At 53.8% G+C, this 16,059-nt stretch overlaps 1 protein-coding gene across 4 annotated transcripts in view; it reads left to right on the forward strand.

Moving 5' to 3' along the window:
- Positions 1-16,059, forward strand: part of CRACR2A (calcium release activated channel regulator 2A) — a 202,812-nt gene that overhangs the window by 136,636 nt on the left and 50,117 nt on the right. For all 4 annotated transcript variants that reach the window (XR_009866226.1, XM_062194772.1, XM_062194773.1 and 1 more), the window contains exons 3-5: positions 206-317; positions 1,560-1,737; positions 6,120-6,266. Coding sequence is in view for 3 of the 4 variants with exons in the window: in XM_062194772.1 (XP_062050756.1) it covers positions 206-317; positions 1,560-1,737; positions 6,120-6,266 (437 nt within the window). In the remaining variant the exon portion in view is untranslated. The remainder of the gene's footprint in view (positions 1-205; positions 318-1,559; positions 1,738-6,119; positions 6,267-16,059) is intronic.

The following is a 16,059-nucleotide window of genomic DNA, read 5'->3' on the forward strand; positions in this document are numbered from 1 at the left end:
CATGCATCACCTCTCAAATTGACTGGCACGTTGGTAGATGCCCAGGCAGTGGAGGAGAAGGTTGGCAAAGCTGTCTCGATGCAGGAGTGAGCTCCTGGCTCTTGTGGGATGGGACCAGATGCAAGACCTTTCCTGGGAGAAGGCTCTGAATCTGATCGGTGCCCGTGACCTTCAACGTTAACTGTGCAGTCTCGATCATTTTCAGAGGCTCCATCAGGAGTTGCCACTTAGCCTGGAGGACCTGGAGGATGTATTTGACGCCCTGGATGCTGATGGCAATGGCTTTCTGACCCCAGAGGAGTTCACGACCGGATTTAGTAAGTTCTGGGGGGTGCGGGGGGTCCTAGAGCCATGGCTGCACCGGAAGATGTATACAGTGTATGCCTGTCCCCTCCCAATCTGGGAACCACATTGTACAAGTTTTCCTTCCTTCTCAGGGGTGCAGAGCCTGGTGTTGCCAGCCCTGGGTTATTCAGGCCGCTTTTCACACGCCCGCCTCCCCTGTGTGCACCACTGCCCACTCCATGTCCACCTCCCTGTCCCTGCCGAGCCGCCTCCCACTGGGGGTGGCAGTGGGAATGGAGAGGAGCCCTGGCAGAAGGCTCATATCATAGATGGGACCATGATGAGAGCCCCAGCCCTTCCTTTCCGGTCCTAATAGGAAAAACAGTGGATGACTGGCTGGCTCATTCCAAACTCAGTCTACCTGAGTCTTCCAGGTTAATGGATTCCAGCTATAGAGGGACTCCCAGAGATTCTCAGGGTATTGCCAGGAAGCACTGAGAGGTGTGAACAAGATAAGGAAACCAGATACACTGTCGGATCAGATCCAGCAGCAGGCAGATGTTACTGTTAGTCTGCCTCCTGCAGGGGGCCGTGCCATTTCCTTAGAGGCATCTGATGCCGTTCCTGACCTTCGGGAGCCTATAACTGGCTTGGGAGGAAAAGACAGACCACTCCCAGGCAGCACCAGGCAGTAAGAGCGTGGGAAAAGTAACTTGTGAGTGTGAAGCGGCACCGGTGAGACCAGTGGTGGGGCTGACGCCGATGCTGATGGTTCTTAGGCAGGCCGCTGCTGGACGGCAGGGGAGAGGGGCCCTTGTTCAAAGAAGAGATCAACACAGAAATGTGTTCAGAGCCAGGCTTTTCTTACAGGCTGTATAAGCTCCGTGAAATCATTTGGTCTCACCCTGCCAAGGCAGCCACAGGTGGCACTCAAAAGTCAATGGATCTATAGCAGGCTAATTTTTAATCTGAACATTTCGTATGGCCTGCAAAGGATGCTATAAATATCCAAATGGCCCTTGGAAGGGAACAGGTGCCTCACTCCTGTTTTTTAAAGATTAAGAACCACCAAGGAGCCCTTGTGCCTGTCAGGTTTTCTGAATGTCCCAGTGCCCGCATCTTGGGCAGAAGTGATGATGTCCGATCTTTGCCCTCAGTGGTTTCCCTTCTTCTTCTGTCACTTGAACTTCAGACGATTCCTGGCGACTGAGAAAGCTAAGCTCTTGCTGGGCGAGTTCTGTCTGATTCGGATCCTTGTGTCCTGCACTCTCCAGGTCACTTCTTCTTCAGCCAGAATAACCCAAGCCAGGAGGACGCAAGCGAGCAGCTGGCTCAGTCCCCCAAAGAGCAGGTGTATCAGTCCAGAGGAGCAGAGGACCAGGGAGAGATGGACGAGGAAGCCCAGTTCCGGATGCTGATGGACAAACTGGGAGCCCAACAGGTTCTGGAAGAGTAAGTGGTGGCCGTGACTTGGAGGATGGAGCCCAGCCTAGTGGAACCTCCTCACCTGCCCTCCACAGCAGTTAAGTCTGGATAATCGCACAGCGCAGCCTGCATGCTTGGCGCTGCCAGCGAGGACCCTGGCGTCACACAGCCTGCCCTTTGCCGTGCCCGGTGGATGTGTCAGGCTCTGTCTCTGCATTGTGCCTTTTGGCTTTGGCAGACATTCCTATTCTGCTCTCGCTCTCTCTGCTCCCCTGACTCCCAGCTGTCCATTTATCATCACGGACCTTGGTTCAGCCTTGCTACCCGGGGGGTGTTCACACATCAGAGGTCTGGACCAGGCCTCAAGGTTTCTCAGTGACTTTCCCCTGAGGCTTCCTGGTGTCACCAGCATCCCCACCTCCAGTGGCCGGCCCTGGGTCTATAAGGCTGTGCTGCATCACGGCTTTCCTGCCCGGTGGTGCTATTCTGACAAAGGCTCCTCCTATGGAAGCAGTTGTAACTTCTACCTGTGCAGGATGCCCGGCAAGAAATGAGCTTGTGTTTACCGGTTCACCCTTTGGATAATCAATGGCTCGACTGAAAATTCAGCTGGCCAGGACTTCAACGTATTAGGGGCCTTCAAAAACTTCCTGGAAACACACACATTATCTTTTCATTCCACTTTATTATTATTATTTTTTTCTATTCAAGTGGGAGAGAAATGGAGACAGGGAGAGACTCCATTCATTGACTCAGTTCCAAAGTGGTTGAGGCTAGGCCAGAACTGGGGAGCCTGGAATTTAGTCCAGCTCTCCCACATGGATGGCAGGGACCCAACTACTTGAGCCATCACCTGCTGCCTCCCAGTGTGTACAATAGCAGGAAGCTGGGTATTGAACCCAGATGTTGTGATACGGAATGTAGGCGGCCCTAGGCCATTTTGTGGCCCCCTAGTAACACCCCAATCCCCCCCAAAAAGTGTTTCAGAATATGAAGACACATGGATCTAAGCCCTGACATTTAATGTAAAATCAAATAATAAAATATGATATCGTTCATAGAAACCAGGCAGTGGGCCTGAAAATCATGCTGTGCTTTCTGTCCCCTTCCCCCTTGCCTTTAGGCTTTCTACTTTGGAGTCTCTGGGTCTTGGGTTGGGAGTGTGGTTCAGGCAGGGTGGGAGTAGCCTTGCAATGAGAGCCGATGTTCCCAGAGCTTGGGAGAAGCAGGGATCAAGAGGAGAAAAGGATCAAGAGGAAGCAAGAGAGAAGGAACCACACACAATACACAGAGACCAAAGCTCCATGAGTTTTTTTTTTTTTAATATTCTATTTATTTATTTGTTTGTTTGAGAGGCAGTTACAGACAGAGAGAGGTCTTCTATCTGCTGCTTCCTTCCAAATGGCTGCAATGGCCAGAGCTGGGCCAGGCTGAAGCCAGGAACCAGGAGCTTCTTCTGGGTCTCTCATGTGGGTCCAGGAGTCCGGGCACTTGAGCCATCTTCTGCTGCTTTCCCAGACTCATTAGCAGGGATCTGGATGGGACGTGGAGCAGCCAGGACTCGAACTGTTGCTCAAATGGGATACTGGCACTGTAGGCAAAGGCTTAGCCTACTATGCCACAGTGCCGGCCCTAGTTTCGTGAGTTTTTGATAGGCTCTGTCAGTCAAGAAGGAGACAGGCAAAGGCCTAGGAGAGAGGCAGGCAGGAGGCCCTGGACAGGAAGTAAAATTTGCCTCTGCCTGCAGCATAGGAGCAGCAGCTCCATGGCAGGCCTACGAGACGCTGGTGAACAGGTGGGTCGGCACCTGGGGGAGGTGGGCAGGAATGGCAGGGGGACAGTGAAGGGAAGCTCATCAGGCAGACAGTTGACTCAGTGTCACCAAGGACAGGAGGCCAGAGCGTGGTGACTCCCGCCGGGGACCTGGAGAAGGAGAACAGAGAGGGCAGTGCAGGGAAGCAAGGCACTGAAATAAAAGAATGGAATCTCTCCACCTGCCCACCCACTTCTGGGCTCACCACCTTTCAGGCAGGGCTCTGGGGTCAGAGTTCACCCGATACTGCCCTGAGGACCTAGGTCAGAGGCCCGTGCAGAACCGAGCTAAACGGAGACGCCCCGGAGAGGAGACGACTTCGGGGAGGCTGCAGAGCGGGTCTGGAAGAGCCGAGGTGGGCTTCGGTTGCAGCCTGGGGGAGGTACTCGTGACCAGGCGACCGGTGAAGGAATGCAGGAGGCTGCAAAGACGTCAGAGGCTTTGGAGATGTCACTCATCACAATGCACTGGGGGTTGGCCTGGAAGCAGAGATGACTGCCTGGCCCCCCAAAAGCCTCGCTGCCTGCCCTCCCCCATCCTTCCGTGATAGGTGGCCTCCGTGTGCCCAGCAGTGGCAGGCTGGGCTGCACGTCTCTCGGCGGCCTGATTGGCTGAGTGATTTGGCAGCTCGTGGGGCTTCGGCTTCTTTTTCACTAGGAGTTGAGGGACTTGTTCCTTCTGCAGAAATCTGGGGGAGGGGATGCGGCCAGGACTGAATGGCTCGTGAGCGTTAGAAGAGGATGAGATGAGTATTTAAATCTCAGGGGGCCTTAGCCCAGCTGACTGCTCCTCGGGCCCCCGCAGGAACCTGGCGGATGTGGGCAGATGGAGGCTGACAAGGTGGACCTTGGTTTTAGAACACATTTACATCAGGAGGGTGCACCTCAGTCCATTTGAACTGCTGAAGCAAACTTCCATAGACGGGGGCACCTTCTGAGCAATGGGAACTTAATCCCCAGTCCTGGAGGTTGGGAAGTCCAAGAGAACGGTGCCACAGATCTGGTGTCTGGTGAGGTCGCTTTTCCCGGTTAATCAAAAGCCATCTTCTCACCACGTCCTCACGTGGCAGGAGGGTCACTAAGCTCCCTCAGTCTGCTTTTATAAAGGCACCGATCCCATTTGTGAGGTCTCTACCTCCAAGATCTAGTCACCCCACCCCCAAGCCTCTACCCCAGGGGTTAGGATCTCAACATAGGGAGACCTAAGCATTCAGACCACAGCAGAGAGCAGGCTGCCAAGGGCTGGCGGGGTCACCATGGTTTTTCTCTGAGATCTTTTTTGTCTCTGAACCCCTGTGGCATCTGCATTTTACCTGTACAATGAAATGGACACCCACAGTGTATTCTGTGTGGTAGAAGATGGAACTCATCCTGGGCAACATCAGAGGTTCCTCATCACCCCTTCTCTTGTCTCCAAGATTCTGTCATGTCACTTGGTACAGTGCTAGGTTTGTAACATAATAATAAATACTTGGTGGGTGGATGGATGGATGGATGGATAGGTGGATAGATGGGTGGGTGGATGGATGGATGGATGGATAGGTGGATAGATGGGTAGGTGGATAGATGGATGGATGGATGGATGGATGGATGGATGGATGGATAGATGGACAAATGGATGGATGGATGGTTAGGTGGATAGATGGGTGGGTGGATGGATGGATGGGTAGATGGATGGATGGGTGGCCTAAATAAGTAGGTGGATATTTGGATGATGTGGAAGAAAGAAAGAATGGGAGAAGCGGAACAAGGGACAACTCAGCTGTGTCTTTGGCTCAGTTTGATCATTGGCTGTAGATTTTTGAGTTTTTCCAGAAGAGGGCTCATAGTGTGTGGCTCCTTCGCGTTCTTTCCGTCGGTGGTCAGTGTGACCCCATGTGTGTCTTTTGCTGTGCTGATTGCCCACATGCCCTGGTGTGCCCATTTCTGAGTGTGTCACTGTGCTTGTCTCCGCCTGCCTCCAAATCTCCCTGCTCTCTGCACACACACCTTTCCAATTGCTCCCTCGCTTCCTCTCACCTGTCAGCCATTCCCGGTTCCCACAGGCCTCAGTGGGTGCTGCGTGTTCTCTTCCTTGCTCCACGGCGACAGCTGCTCTCTGCCACGCGTAAGACAGCGGGTCTCCTGCCTCGGCTCTGAGGACCACCCGCCCTGATGGCCACAGGCTTGCTGGCCCATCAAGCATGCTCTGAGCTCCCAGGCTCCTCTCTTCTTCCTGGCACGTTGAGACACTCCCAGGGGCTTTGCCGTGCTCCCTCGGCACCAGGAGCCCATCACAAAATCCCCCAGGTGCTCAGCAGCATGAAGGAGGCCAGGGTGGGAGTCGCACGGTCCTACGCTGGGCCCTGGCCCTGCCGTTTCACTGCTGCGGGACCTTAGGCAGCTTTCCCATGGGGCAGCAGCAGCGCCTGCCTCTCAGAGGAGCTGTGAGCTGCGATCCATGAAGTGCCCCCTATACAGCAAGCGCTCAATACATGTCAGCTTGCTGACGATCGCGGTGTGGTATGCGGCTGCCCCTGTCAGATCCAGGCCCCTCTGAGACGCCCCCAGAGCTTCCATCCCGCCTGCCCGCACTCACACCTTTCTTTTGCTCACAGCGAGAGCGACGTGAAGCAGCTCTGGCTGCAGCTGAAAAAGGAAGAGCCCCACTTGCTGTCCAGCTTCGAGGATTTCCTGAGCAGCATCTTCTCCCAGCTCCAAGAAGCCCATGAAGAGAAGAACGAACTGGAGTGCATCCTCCAAAAGTGAGTAACCCAGTCTCAGCTGCTCGCAGGTCCTGTGCGGGCAAGCCGGAAACACGAAGGGCCTTGTCTCTTAGATCTTCCTGCCAGACTTTCCGGGGCCCTCTTGGCTGCTGTTAGCTAAAATCGGGGCCGGGGCTGCACTCCGTCCTGAGATCTTCTTCTAAGCCTCCATCTCCTTTGTTAAGTACTCGCCATATGCTAGGCGCTCTCCTAAATCCTTTACATGCCGAAGCTCATTTAATTCTCACGACAGCCCTGTACCCTGGGGACTCATATTATTATTATCCACATTTTATCATTGTAGAAATCGAGACACTGAAAGGTTCACACCCCTGAATGCACAGCTTGCAAGCAGCAGAGCCAGGATCCAGTGTGAGATCGCCTGGTGCCTGAGGCCACAGCACACAGGGTCTGTCCCGAGCCAGGGGGTCAGCGCTCCCTTTCAGAGTGGCAGTTCTGTAAGGTGGTTCCGAGCCCTGCTGGGCAGCCCCCTCCTGTCATGGCTCACATCTCTCCTGCTGCCTTCTTTGCCTTCAAGGCCTCTCCAGGAGACCAAGCACCCAAAGCTGAAAACCGAACCAGAGTCAGCGCAGGCAGCAGGTGCATCACAGAATAGGGGGCAAGGCCCTGCTCCCCTCCTGAGAGCTGGTGTGTGCTCATGGATTCTGCTTGCTCACGGTCATGGGACAGCCAATTCTTTTTTTAAAATTATTTTTAAAGGTTTATTTATTTATTTGAAAGGGGGGGTTCACAGGCAGAGAGAGAGAGAGGGAGACAGAGAAAAAGGTCTTCCATCCGCTGGTTCACTCCCCAAATGGCCACAACTGCCAGAGCTGGGCATATCTGAAGTCAGGAGCTTCTTCCTGTTCTCCCATGTGCATGCAGGGGCCCAAGGACTTGGGCCATCTTCTGCTGCTTTCCCAGGTCATAGCAGAGAGCTGGATCAGAAGTGGAGTGGCCAGGACTTGAACGGATGCCCATATGGGATGCCGGTGCTACAGGCAGTGGCTTTACCCACTACACCACGGTGCTCAGCCCTGTAACTGCCATTTCTTAGCAATGGGCTCACATTTTGTGCAACGTGGAACTAGATGTGCTGTCAGTAAGGATGGTTCGTAACCTTGATGGTGAAGCCCAAGCACAGGGCTGGGTTTGGGTGGGGCTTGGATGCGCTGCCCCGGGATGCCTGGTCCACCGCCTGCACTCTGCGTACCTGGAGATCTGCTCACATTCTGCAGGCATCCTGTGCAGGTCCGTGGCCCTGTGAGCCTGGTGATCCCGCACTCCACACGCCCCTCCCTGCAGATGCCTCCCAGCAGGCTTAGGAGAGCCTGGTCCTGCCTTGTGGGGGGCTGGGTTTCAGTCTGTGCTCCACAGCGTCAGAGAAAGCACCCCAGCCCCTAACCAAGAAAGAGACCATCATCACCATGTGTCTGTCCCACGGGCAGAGAGACGGGCCCTGTGAGCCCTGGCTGCTCTGCACCTTGTGCCTCCTCAGTGTCCACTCCCAAACTCACCTGCAGAGCTCCCCTGGGACTGTCTACAGCTGGGGTGGGGGGTTGGGGGGAGGATAGTGCTAGAGGAAACAGGGCCCAGCTCAAGGACTGTGAGGAGAGCATTCTGGGGGATCCTCCCCAGGCTCAGGGAAAGGAAGGGTTAAAGGAGCTGCTTCCCTATCCCCCTGAGCTGATTAAGCCATGGGACCAGATACAGTTGACTGTGCTCCTTGCTTCTGCCCTGGCTTGCAGACCGCACGTGACTGCGCGCCAGTGTTTGGAACAGGGCTGGCACGCAGGTATTTGGTGCATGTCCAAGTAGCGGTGACTGCTATTTTTGGTGTCTTTGCCCACCTTGGGGGGCTTGTTGGGCTGCCATGGAGACTTTGAGGCTCGCTGTAACTCGAGGTGAAGTTCAAGGGCCCCTTTATCCTTGCAGACAACGTGGCATAGATTTGTTGCACAGCATTGGCACCACCTGTAAACGTCTTAGGAATGCAGCCTTTCTCAGGCCTTGCCTCAGGGCCACTGATGTGCGTTTTAGCGGGATGTCCAGGGGCTTCGTGTGCAGATTTGAGAAGTGAGGGCCTGGGAGTCAGGAGCTCAGTGGTAGAGGTGCAGAGACTGCACAGCCGGGGTAGAGGTGTGGAGACTGCACAGCCAGCAAGCTTTGCGACCCTTCTCCTGTCTCCTGGCCTCTCTGGGCCTCAGTTTCCCCACTTGGCCCTGGAGAGGTTTCTGACCCCACCCTACCCCCGCTCCCCTCTGACCCCTGAGCTGATGTCCCGGAGGAGCCGCAGCCACGGTCAGGTGGCCGGTCCCAGAGAGGAGGGTGCTGTCTCGCTCTGGAAGTGGGGCCAGCACAGCCTGTGCATGTGTCCTGGGAGCTCATCTGCAGGTCGCCCTCCTCTGACTGCCACTGCCACAGGGAGACAGAGCCCTGACCTGCTGGAGAGCCTCTTAGCCCTGCCATCCGTCTTCAAGTGGCCTCTCAATGCGCTTTGGCCTAATCTTGCAATTGCTTGAAAAGTACTCTTGGCTGCGTGTGCACAACTGTCTCAGCTGGAGTCCCCACCCCCTCCACGCCAGTCCGCAGTTGATATCCACGCCAGCTGCACCTGCCCAGGGAGCTACAGCAGAACTGGAGACTCGCCGAGCTCTCTGGCCAGTCCCATTCCAGGGGCACCTTCCGGGTGCTGCCCCAGAGGGCTGCAGGCTGTCGTGAGCAGAGCCCTGAGTTAGGAGATGGGGGGGGGCCTGGAGTTCCTGCCCAGCCCCAAGATGTGTGACCCCAGCAGACTTGCCAGCCCTCTCTGTGGGTCCATTTCTGTACTGACAACGCGGGATTGGTGTTTTTCAAACACGTTTTGGGAATGCAGCTCAGTAGAAGAAACACATTTTATTTTTAAATCCCTGCACACTTATTTGAGGGAACTCCCGAAAGTCCACAGCAGTTGTAATTATAAGAGAATGCAGGGGCCCGGCGCCGTGGCTCACTTGGTTAATCCTCCGCCTGTGGCGCCGGCATCCCATATGGGCGCCGGGTTCTAGTCCCAGTTGCTCCTCTTCTAGTCCAGCTCTCTGCTGTGGCCCAGGAAGGCAGTGGAGAATGGCCCAAGTGCTTGGGCACCTGCTCCCGCATGGGAGACCGGGAAGAAGCACCTGGCTCCTGGCTTTGGATCGGCACAGCTCCAGCCGTTGTGACCAATTGGGGAGTGAACCAATGGAAGGAAGACCTTTCTCTCTGTCTTTCTCTTTCACTGTTTATAACTCTGCCTGTCAAATAAATGAATAAAATCTTTAAAAAAATAAAAAGAGAATGCAAATTTCCCATCAACTTCCTGAAGCCCTGCATATGTGTGTGTGTGTGTACACCTGAAATGAAACTTATTATGTGTGGCACACTCTGGTGTTTTCATAGAACATTTTTTATTATCTTTTCTTCTATTTAAAAAACTAGTTGCTGGTGGGCTAGATGGTCTACAGGGGCAGCTAAGACATCAACCAAGAAACCAAAACCCCAATAAGATCTAGAACTTTTTTTAAAAAAAAATTACTTACTTAATTGAAAGAACAATAGGGAGAGAGATCTTCCATCCACTGGTTCACCACTCCCACCCCCCAAATGGCTGAAACAGCCAGGTCTGGGCCAATTTGAAGCCTCCTCTTTGGGGGACCATGGTTCAAGCACTTGGGCCATCTTCCGCCGCCTCCCCAGGCACATTAGCAGGGAGCTGGATCGGAAGTGCAGCAGCCAGGACTGGAACCAGTGCTCCAACATGGGATGATGGCTCCGTAAGCGGCAACTTAACCAGCTGCGTCATGCCGGCCCCAGGAAGAGAACATTTACATGGGATTCCTTGCTTCTCTGAAAACCTCGGAGGTTTGAGGTGGTCAGTGGGAGGGGCACATCCAAGTGTTAGAGGGGAGTACAGACGCTGTTGGGCACAGCCGGGTTCAGGATGGCATCTGGAACAACGCTGAGGACAACAGTGAGCCGAGGGCCAGGAGGAAGTCTCCCAGGCTCCTCCACGGGCTCGCTCTGCAGTCTGGAAATTGAGCCCCTGCCCGCCCTGCCCCCGGCCCCTGCCACACACCCTGTCTCTGTGCTTTGGGGCAGAGGTTGAGATCTCAGACTTGAGTCAGAATCCTGGTGGCAGTGTTGGCCGCAGTCCCACCGGGCACAGCAGAGCGCTAAGTCACAAGCAGGAAGCCCGGGCTGGAGCCCAGCGCCTCTGCTGAGGTTCCAGTGTGGGACGCACCCCTCCACACTTGGGGACTGGGGTGCCCCGAGCAACCCTCCTCTGGTTCTCTGTGCAGAAACCCGAAGCACTTTAACATTGAGCGAGAGGGACGTAGCTTAGACATTAAGAAGAACTTCCGGACATCAGAATTGGGATTCCTTGGAGGTGGAAAACACCCTCTGCATTTATTCTTTTCTGGGGAGGAAAAAGTGCTTGAAATCTCCAGGGAGTATTGAGTAGCGCTGTTTGGGACAGCAGTGGGGTCAAACCTTTTAGCAGGATCACCTGGGGAGGCCAGGGCCCCACGGCAGAGGGGTGAGGTAGGGCCACAAAGTCTACATGTGAAGGCATCAGCGTTGCTGTGTCCGGAGTGCTGTAGGCTCATTGGTAGAAAGTGCTGTCTAGATCAAAGGCTGGCCCCAGGCTGCGCCTCTCAGCCTCAGCTCGCAGGCTGTGTCCTTTGCAGCTCAGTAGCCTGGGAAAGCCGCGCCGGCTGCCTATGCTGCATCACCGATAGGCCGCACTTGGCCTTGGCAAGCTTGGCATCTGCCCCACACCCTCCTGGGAACCAGTGTCTCATCCGCACAGTCTCACCTTGCCCATTGGAAGCAGACCTCAGGCTGTTTCATAGGAGCTCAGGGATCCTTCAATTGTAGCTCCTACCCAGTCAGTTTCCAGAACTTTCTGTGTAGAGTGATTTCCCTCTGGTCTGGGAACATGCCAGAACAAGACGGAGTGTGTCTTTTCGTTTTTTTTTTTTTTAAGGTTTATTTATTTACTTGAAAGGCAGCGTGATAGGGAGAGACAGAGAGAGAGAAAGAGATCTTCCATCTACTTGTTTACTCCCCAAATGGCTGCAATGGCCAGAGCTGGTCCAGGCCAAAGCCAGGAGCCCAGAAGGCCATCCAGGTTTTCCATGTAGGTGGCAGGGACTCAAGGACTTGGGCCATGTTAGGCTGCTTTCCCAGGCGCATCAGCAGGGAGCTGCATTGGAAGCAGAGCAGCCAGGACTTGAACCAGCGCTCTGACATGGGATGCCAGCATTGCAAGCAGTGGCTTAACCTGCTGTGCCACAATGCCAGCCCGGGAATATGTCTTACATACAGCCTGAGAGGCAGCCCAACTCTGATAACACGCCGACACGAGTCTAAGACTTGGAGTCTGGTGGTATGGAGACCTGGGGATGGAAGGGGGCCTGTGTACAGGAGCGATGTCCCCATGTCCTTGACCTTGCCTCTGAGGGCAGTGACATCACACACATGGCCCTGACGTCCCACAGGTCCCCGCAGGCCTTGTGGCCAGCCTTAGCTGCCTGAATCTTGAACGTGAGCTCACTGCAGAGTGAACAGAGGAGTTCCCAGTTAGAATGTAGTTGTCCGCTCTGAATCCGTACGTCTCCGGGAGGGGCCCAGGCACATGCCTGAAGCACGCACACACACCCCCCACGTGGTTCTGATGCAGACCTCACGTTGAGAACTGCTGCTCTAGCCCGTCCTTCCAGAACGATCCGTGATCTGTGCTTCGCCCTGCTCCCAGAGTGAAGGTGAGGCATCCTAGGCGAGCGCTGGAGGTGATGAGCGGCAACTGATGTGCTTTATGGGGGTATTATTACGTGAGGCAGCAACACGTTGTTAACAGCGCCCTGTGAGCAAATTGAAAGGTGAGGGCTGTTTGCGCTCTGTGCTCACCAGGGGCGTGATTTGTAAACCTGACTAATGAAAAAGGGATTGCTTTATGGGATGAGATACAGCTGCAAAGACGCTTCCTATAAGGCAGCAGAATCTAATTAGGGAGAAACTCATCCATCTTGAAAATTCAATTGGTGATTTCACAACCTTTGCAGAATTTCCTCCAAACTCTCTTTCTTTCTTTCTTTCTTTCTTTTTTTTTCATTCAGCTGCACTCTAATCGAGTGTGTGTGGGCATGTGTGAGAGATACAGACAGACAGACAGAGACACAGACAAGCAGGCAGCTACAGAGACAGAAAAGACAGTTCAGGGAGACCAGAAAACCCTAAAGAGGATTTTTTTTTTTTTTTTTTTTCTGAGCAGAGCTACCATTTGATGTCCAGAGACTGCTGCTCCCCAAAGAGGGCAGCAGGGGGCAGTGGTGAGTCTCAAGCCCTCTAACACAGTTAAGTTTCACCCCCAGCACAAAGCTCTAGGAGGCTGAACCCGCTTCCTTTTTCTTCTCTCCGGGTCTCGGGTCTTCACTCTGTGACCAGCGCATTGGGGTGCACACAGGAAAGGGCGGCCCCTTCCCGTGATCATTTCTAGTTCCTGCTTAGCCCACAGCTGACAGATTCCAGGTGGAATTTGCAAATGTGAACCACCCTGAGCGCACAGGGAGGAGGCCAATGATCACACAACTCGGGCTGCTCCAGATGTGTTTGGGATGCAACCGCAGGCCCCAGAGCCAGAGGTCTGAGCCCTCCCCACTGCTCTGACCTTTAGCAGTTTGTCACTTTATTATTTCAACCCTCTCTTCCTTCGCGTGCAAAACAGAAGGAGCTGGGAACGTGAGCCTTAAAGCTCAGTCACTGGGGTCAGTGCTGTGGCACAGCGGGTTAACGCCCTGGCCTGAAGTGCCAGCATCCCATGTGGGCACCGGTTCGAGACCTGGCTGCTCCACTTCCAATCCAGCTCTCTGCCATGGCCTGGGAAAGCAGTAGAAGATGGCCCAAGTCCTTGGGCCTCTGACCTACATGGGAGACCTGGAGGAGTCTCCTGGCTCCTGGCTTCAGATTGGCACAGCTCCGGCCATTGCGGCCATCTGGGGAGTGCACCATTGGATGGAAGACCTCTCTCTTTCTCTGTGTCTCTCTCTCTGTAACTCTAACTTTCAAATAAATAAATAAATCTTAAAAAAAAAGCTCAGTGACACTCTCCCTCTTTGCACCTGCCTTGGACTGGTCTTTTGCACACCAGGAGACAGACTGATCAGACCACCCCCCCCCCAACACACACACACACACACACATGCACCAAGAATCCCAGGAAATCAGCATGAGAACCCTCCAAGACCAGTGGCCATTTCTGAAACTGACCGATTTCAAGCTCCCGAAACATTCCCCACAGGTAGAAAAATGCCATTTCCTGTCTCCAAGATCAACACCACACTCATCTGAGAAGCAAGATGTTCCATTTTTAAGTTTTTTTTTTTTTTTCCTGAGCGTGATTTCAGTATGCCTCTGCCTAGAACCTCAGAAGTGACCATCCAAGACCCCCAGAAATGCCACGAGATTTTATTGGGAAGTGGAGACAGAGCAGCGAGAACACGGGAAGCTGCAGCGCTCTGAGGCGGGAAGGCCTTGGCCTGGCTGTCCTCAGCCGCGGTGCCAGCGCTCCGCCGCTGTGCAGTATTAATGCCGCGCCCCAGCGTAGCGCCTCCACTCTCCGTGTGCAAAGCGCTTTGTGAAGGTTAATTAATTCTCACAGCCCCCGTGGGAGGCTGGCGGGCTAAATGACTGCTAACTACATCTCACCTTCCAGCTCTCAGGGGCTTTCAGAGTCTGAGCTTTGTGTTTGCATTGGAATCGCCGCCCTGTCTTCCTCGCAGGCCAGGCTCACCCGTGCCCTAGCACCTCCCCTCCCTCCACGCACCTCCCACCCCCGACACACTGATAGTTGCTCCCTCAAGAAAGGGGCTTCTGGCCAGAGCCGCCCAGGGGACAAGCTGGCCCCGGGGTGGCACCTGGGTTTTTGCTCCTGGCTTTATAGGACGCCCTTGCACACCGATCCGTGCCCTGTGGCATACCTAGTATGTACCTGGCACTCCTTCCTCCGTGCCCTGGAGATCCTCCTTTTGCTGGACGCAGCATTTCTCAACTTTTCCCTCCGGAGAAATCCACCATCTTTCCCCGCATCAGCGCGGGAAGCCGGCTTCACTTCTCTCCGGCCAGCGCTCTGACTTCCAGGGATTGCTGTGGGTCAGAGCCAAGGAAGGGCTGTGGGGTCTGTGGTGCATGACGCCTCCCTGCCGTGGAGGCAGCGGACTTGCTGCACTCCCTGTGCGTGCAGAGAACATAACCCGCGTCTGCGTGATTTCACCCCGGGTGGTACTTTAAGAAGGGCTTGGTCAACGCTTTTTATTTAATATTGGTGGTGAGGGTTGGTTCTCTCTTCCCACGTGGAGCTGTCTCGTCTGAGGCTCCGTCTCTGTGTCTTCGGCTCCTAGCACTCTGCCATCCCTGCACACGTTTCTGAGTGCCGTGTGCACCAGGCTGCTGTATGCCCCACCCCCACCCCAGTTCCACCTGGCTCCTGGCTGACTTCTGAGTATATGGCAGTGACTCTGAAAATGGGGTCCGTTGGCCCCCGGAGAACCAGGACGCTTACTTAACTAGAATGTATCTGATGTGTTGTAGCTACTGCCTGTGTGCTAGCTGCTTCCACCTGCCTTATCTTTTTCAACCTTCACAATCTATTTCTTCCTTTTTTAAGATTTATTTATTTATTTGAGAGGCAGAATTACAGAGAGAGAGAGGGAGAGGCAAGAGAGAGGTCTTCTGTATGCTGGTTCACTCCCCAGATGGCTGCAACAGCTGGAGCTGGGCCGATCCGCAGCAGCCAGGAGCTTTCTCCAGGTTTCCCATATGGGTGCAGGGGCCCAAGTGCTTGGGCCATCTTCCACTGTTTTTCCAGGCCATAGCAGAGAGCTGGATTGGAAGTGGAGCAGCCAGGACACAAACTGGTGCCCATATGGGATGCTGGTGCCACAGGTGGCAGCTTAGCCTACTATGCCACAGTGCCAGCCCCAACAATGCATTTCTCAGGTAGGTATCACCATCTGCTCTTTCAAATGCAGAAAGCCTCAGGCTACCTGACATGGTAGGACTTGTCCAGGTCAGAAAGCTTGCCAAAGTCAGAACGAGGACTTGAACCCAAGCCTCCTAACTCTGAATTAATGAACAAACATAGCTGTGTTGGCAGTAAAGTTATGAGCTAGGTCATCCAGGAACCTGATAGAGGAACTGTCCAACCATCATGAGGAAAGAAAAGGAAGGGGAGGATAGATAATGGCTCGTGGCTGCCGCTGACTCTGCCTGGCTGCTTCTCTCTGCATTTGTCCGTCTCTCTCACGGGAACATGGCTCTTTCCCTCTCTTCTCTTTTATCTGCCTTTTCTCCAATCCCGGTCCTCATGTAGCTCAAGATGTCTAGGATCACATCATATAATAGAGTATGGTCGGGGATGGGGGGAGTGTTTTGAGAGTGGCTAACAGAAGACAGATTGAATAGTTATTCCCAAGGATTATGCATTAATAGCCCAGAAAACTCTGCCACAGGTGTCAACCTTGACTTAGTATTTTCACCAACAGCTTGAAAAAAGGAAGACTAAATGGGGGATATTTTGTAGTAATAAAAAGTTCCATCCATAAAGAAGGTGTGCCACATAGAAACTTTTATGCACCAAGCAACATGGCAACATAAGGCAGAGACTGTAAAAAAAAAAAAAATAGCAAGACTTAAGACTTTTAGAAGACTTTAACAAACTTACCTCAGATTTGACACATTAGACAAAAATATTTTAAGGATATCAAGTATTTGAAAC

The sequence above is a fragment of the Lepus europaeus genome, chromosome 6, assembly GCF_033115175.1.
Source record: "Lepus europaeus isolate LE1 chromosome 6, mLepTim1.pri, whole genome shotgun sequence".
NCBI classification, from domain to species: domain Eukaryota; kingdom Metazoa; phylum Chordata; class Mammalia; order Lagomorpha; family Leporidae; genus Lepus; species Lepus europaeus.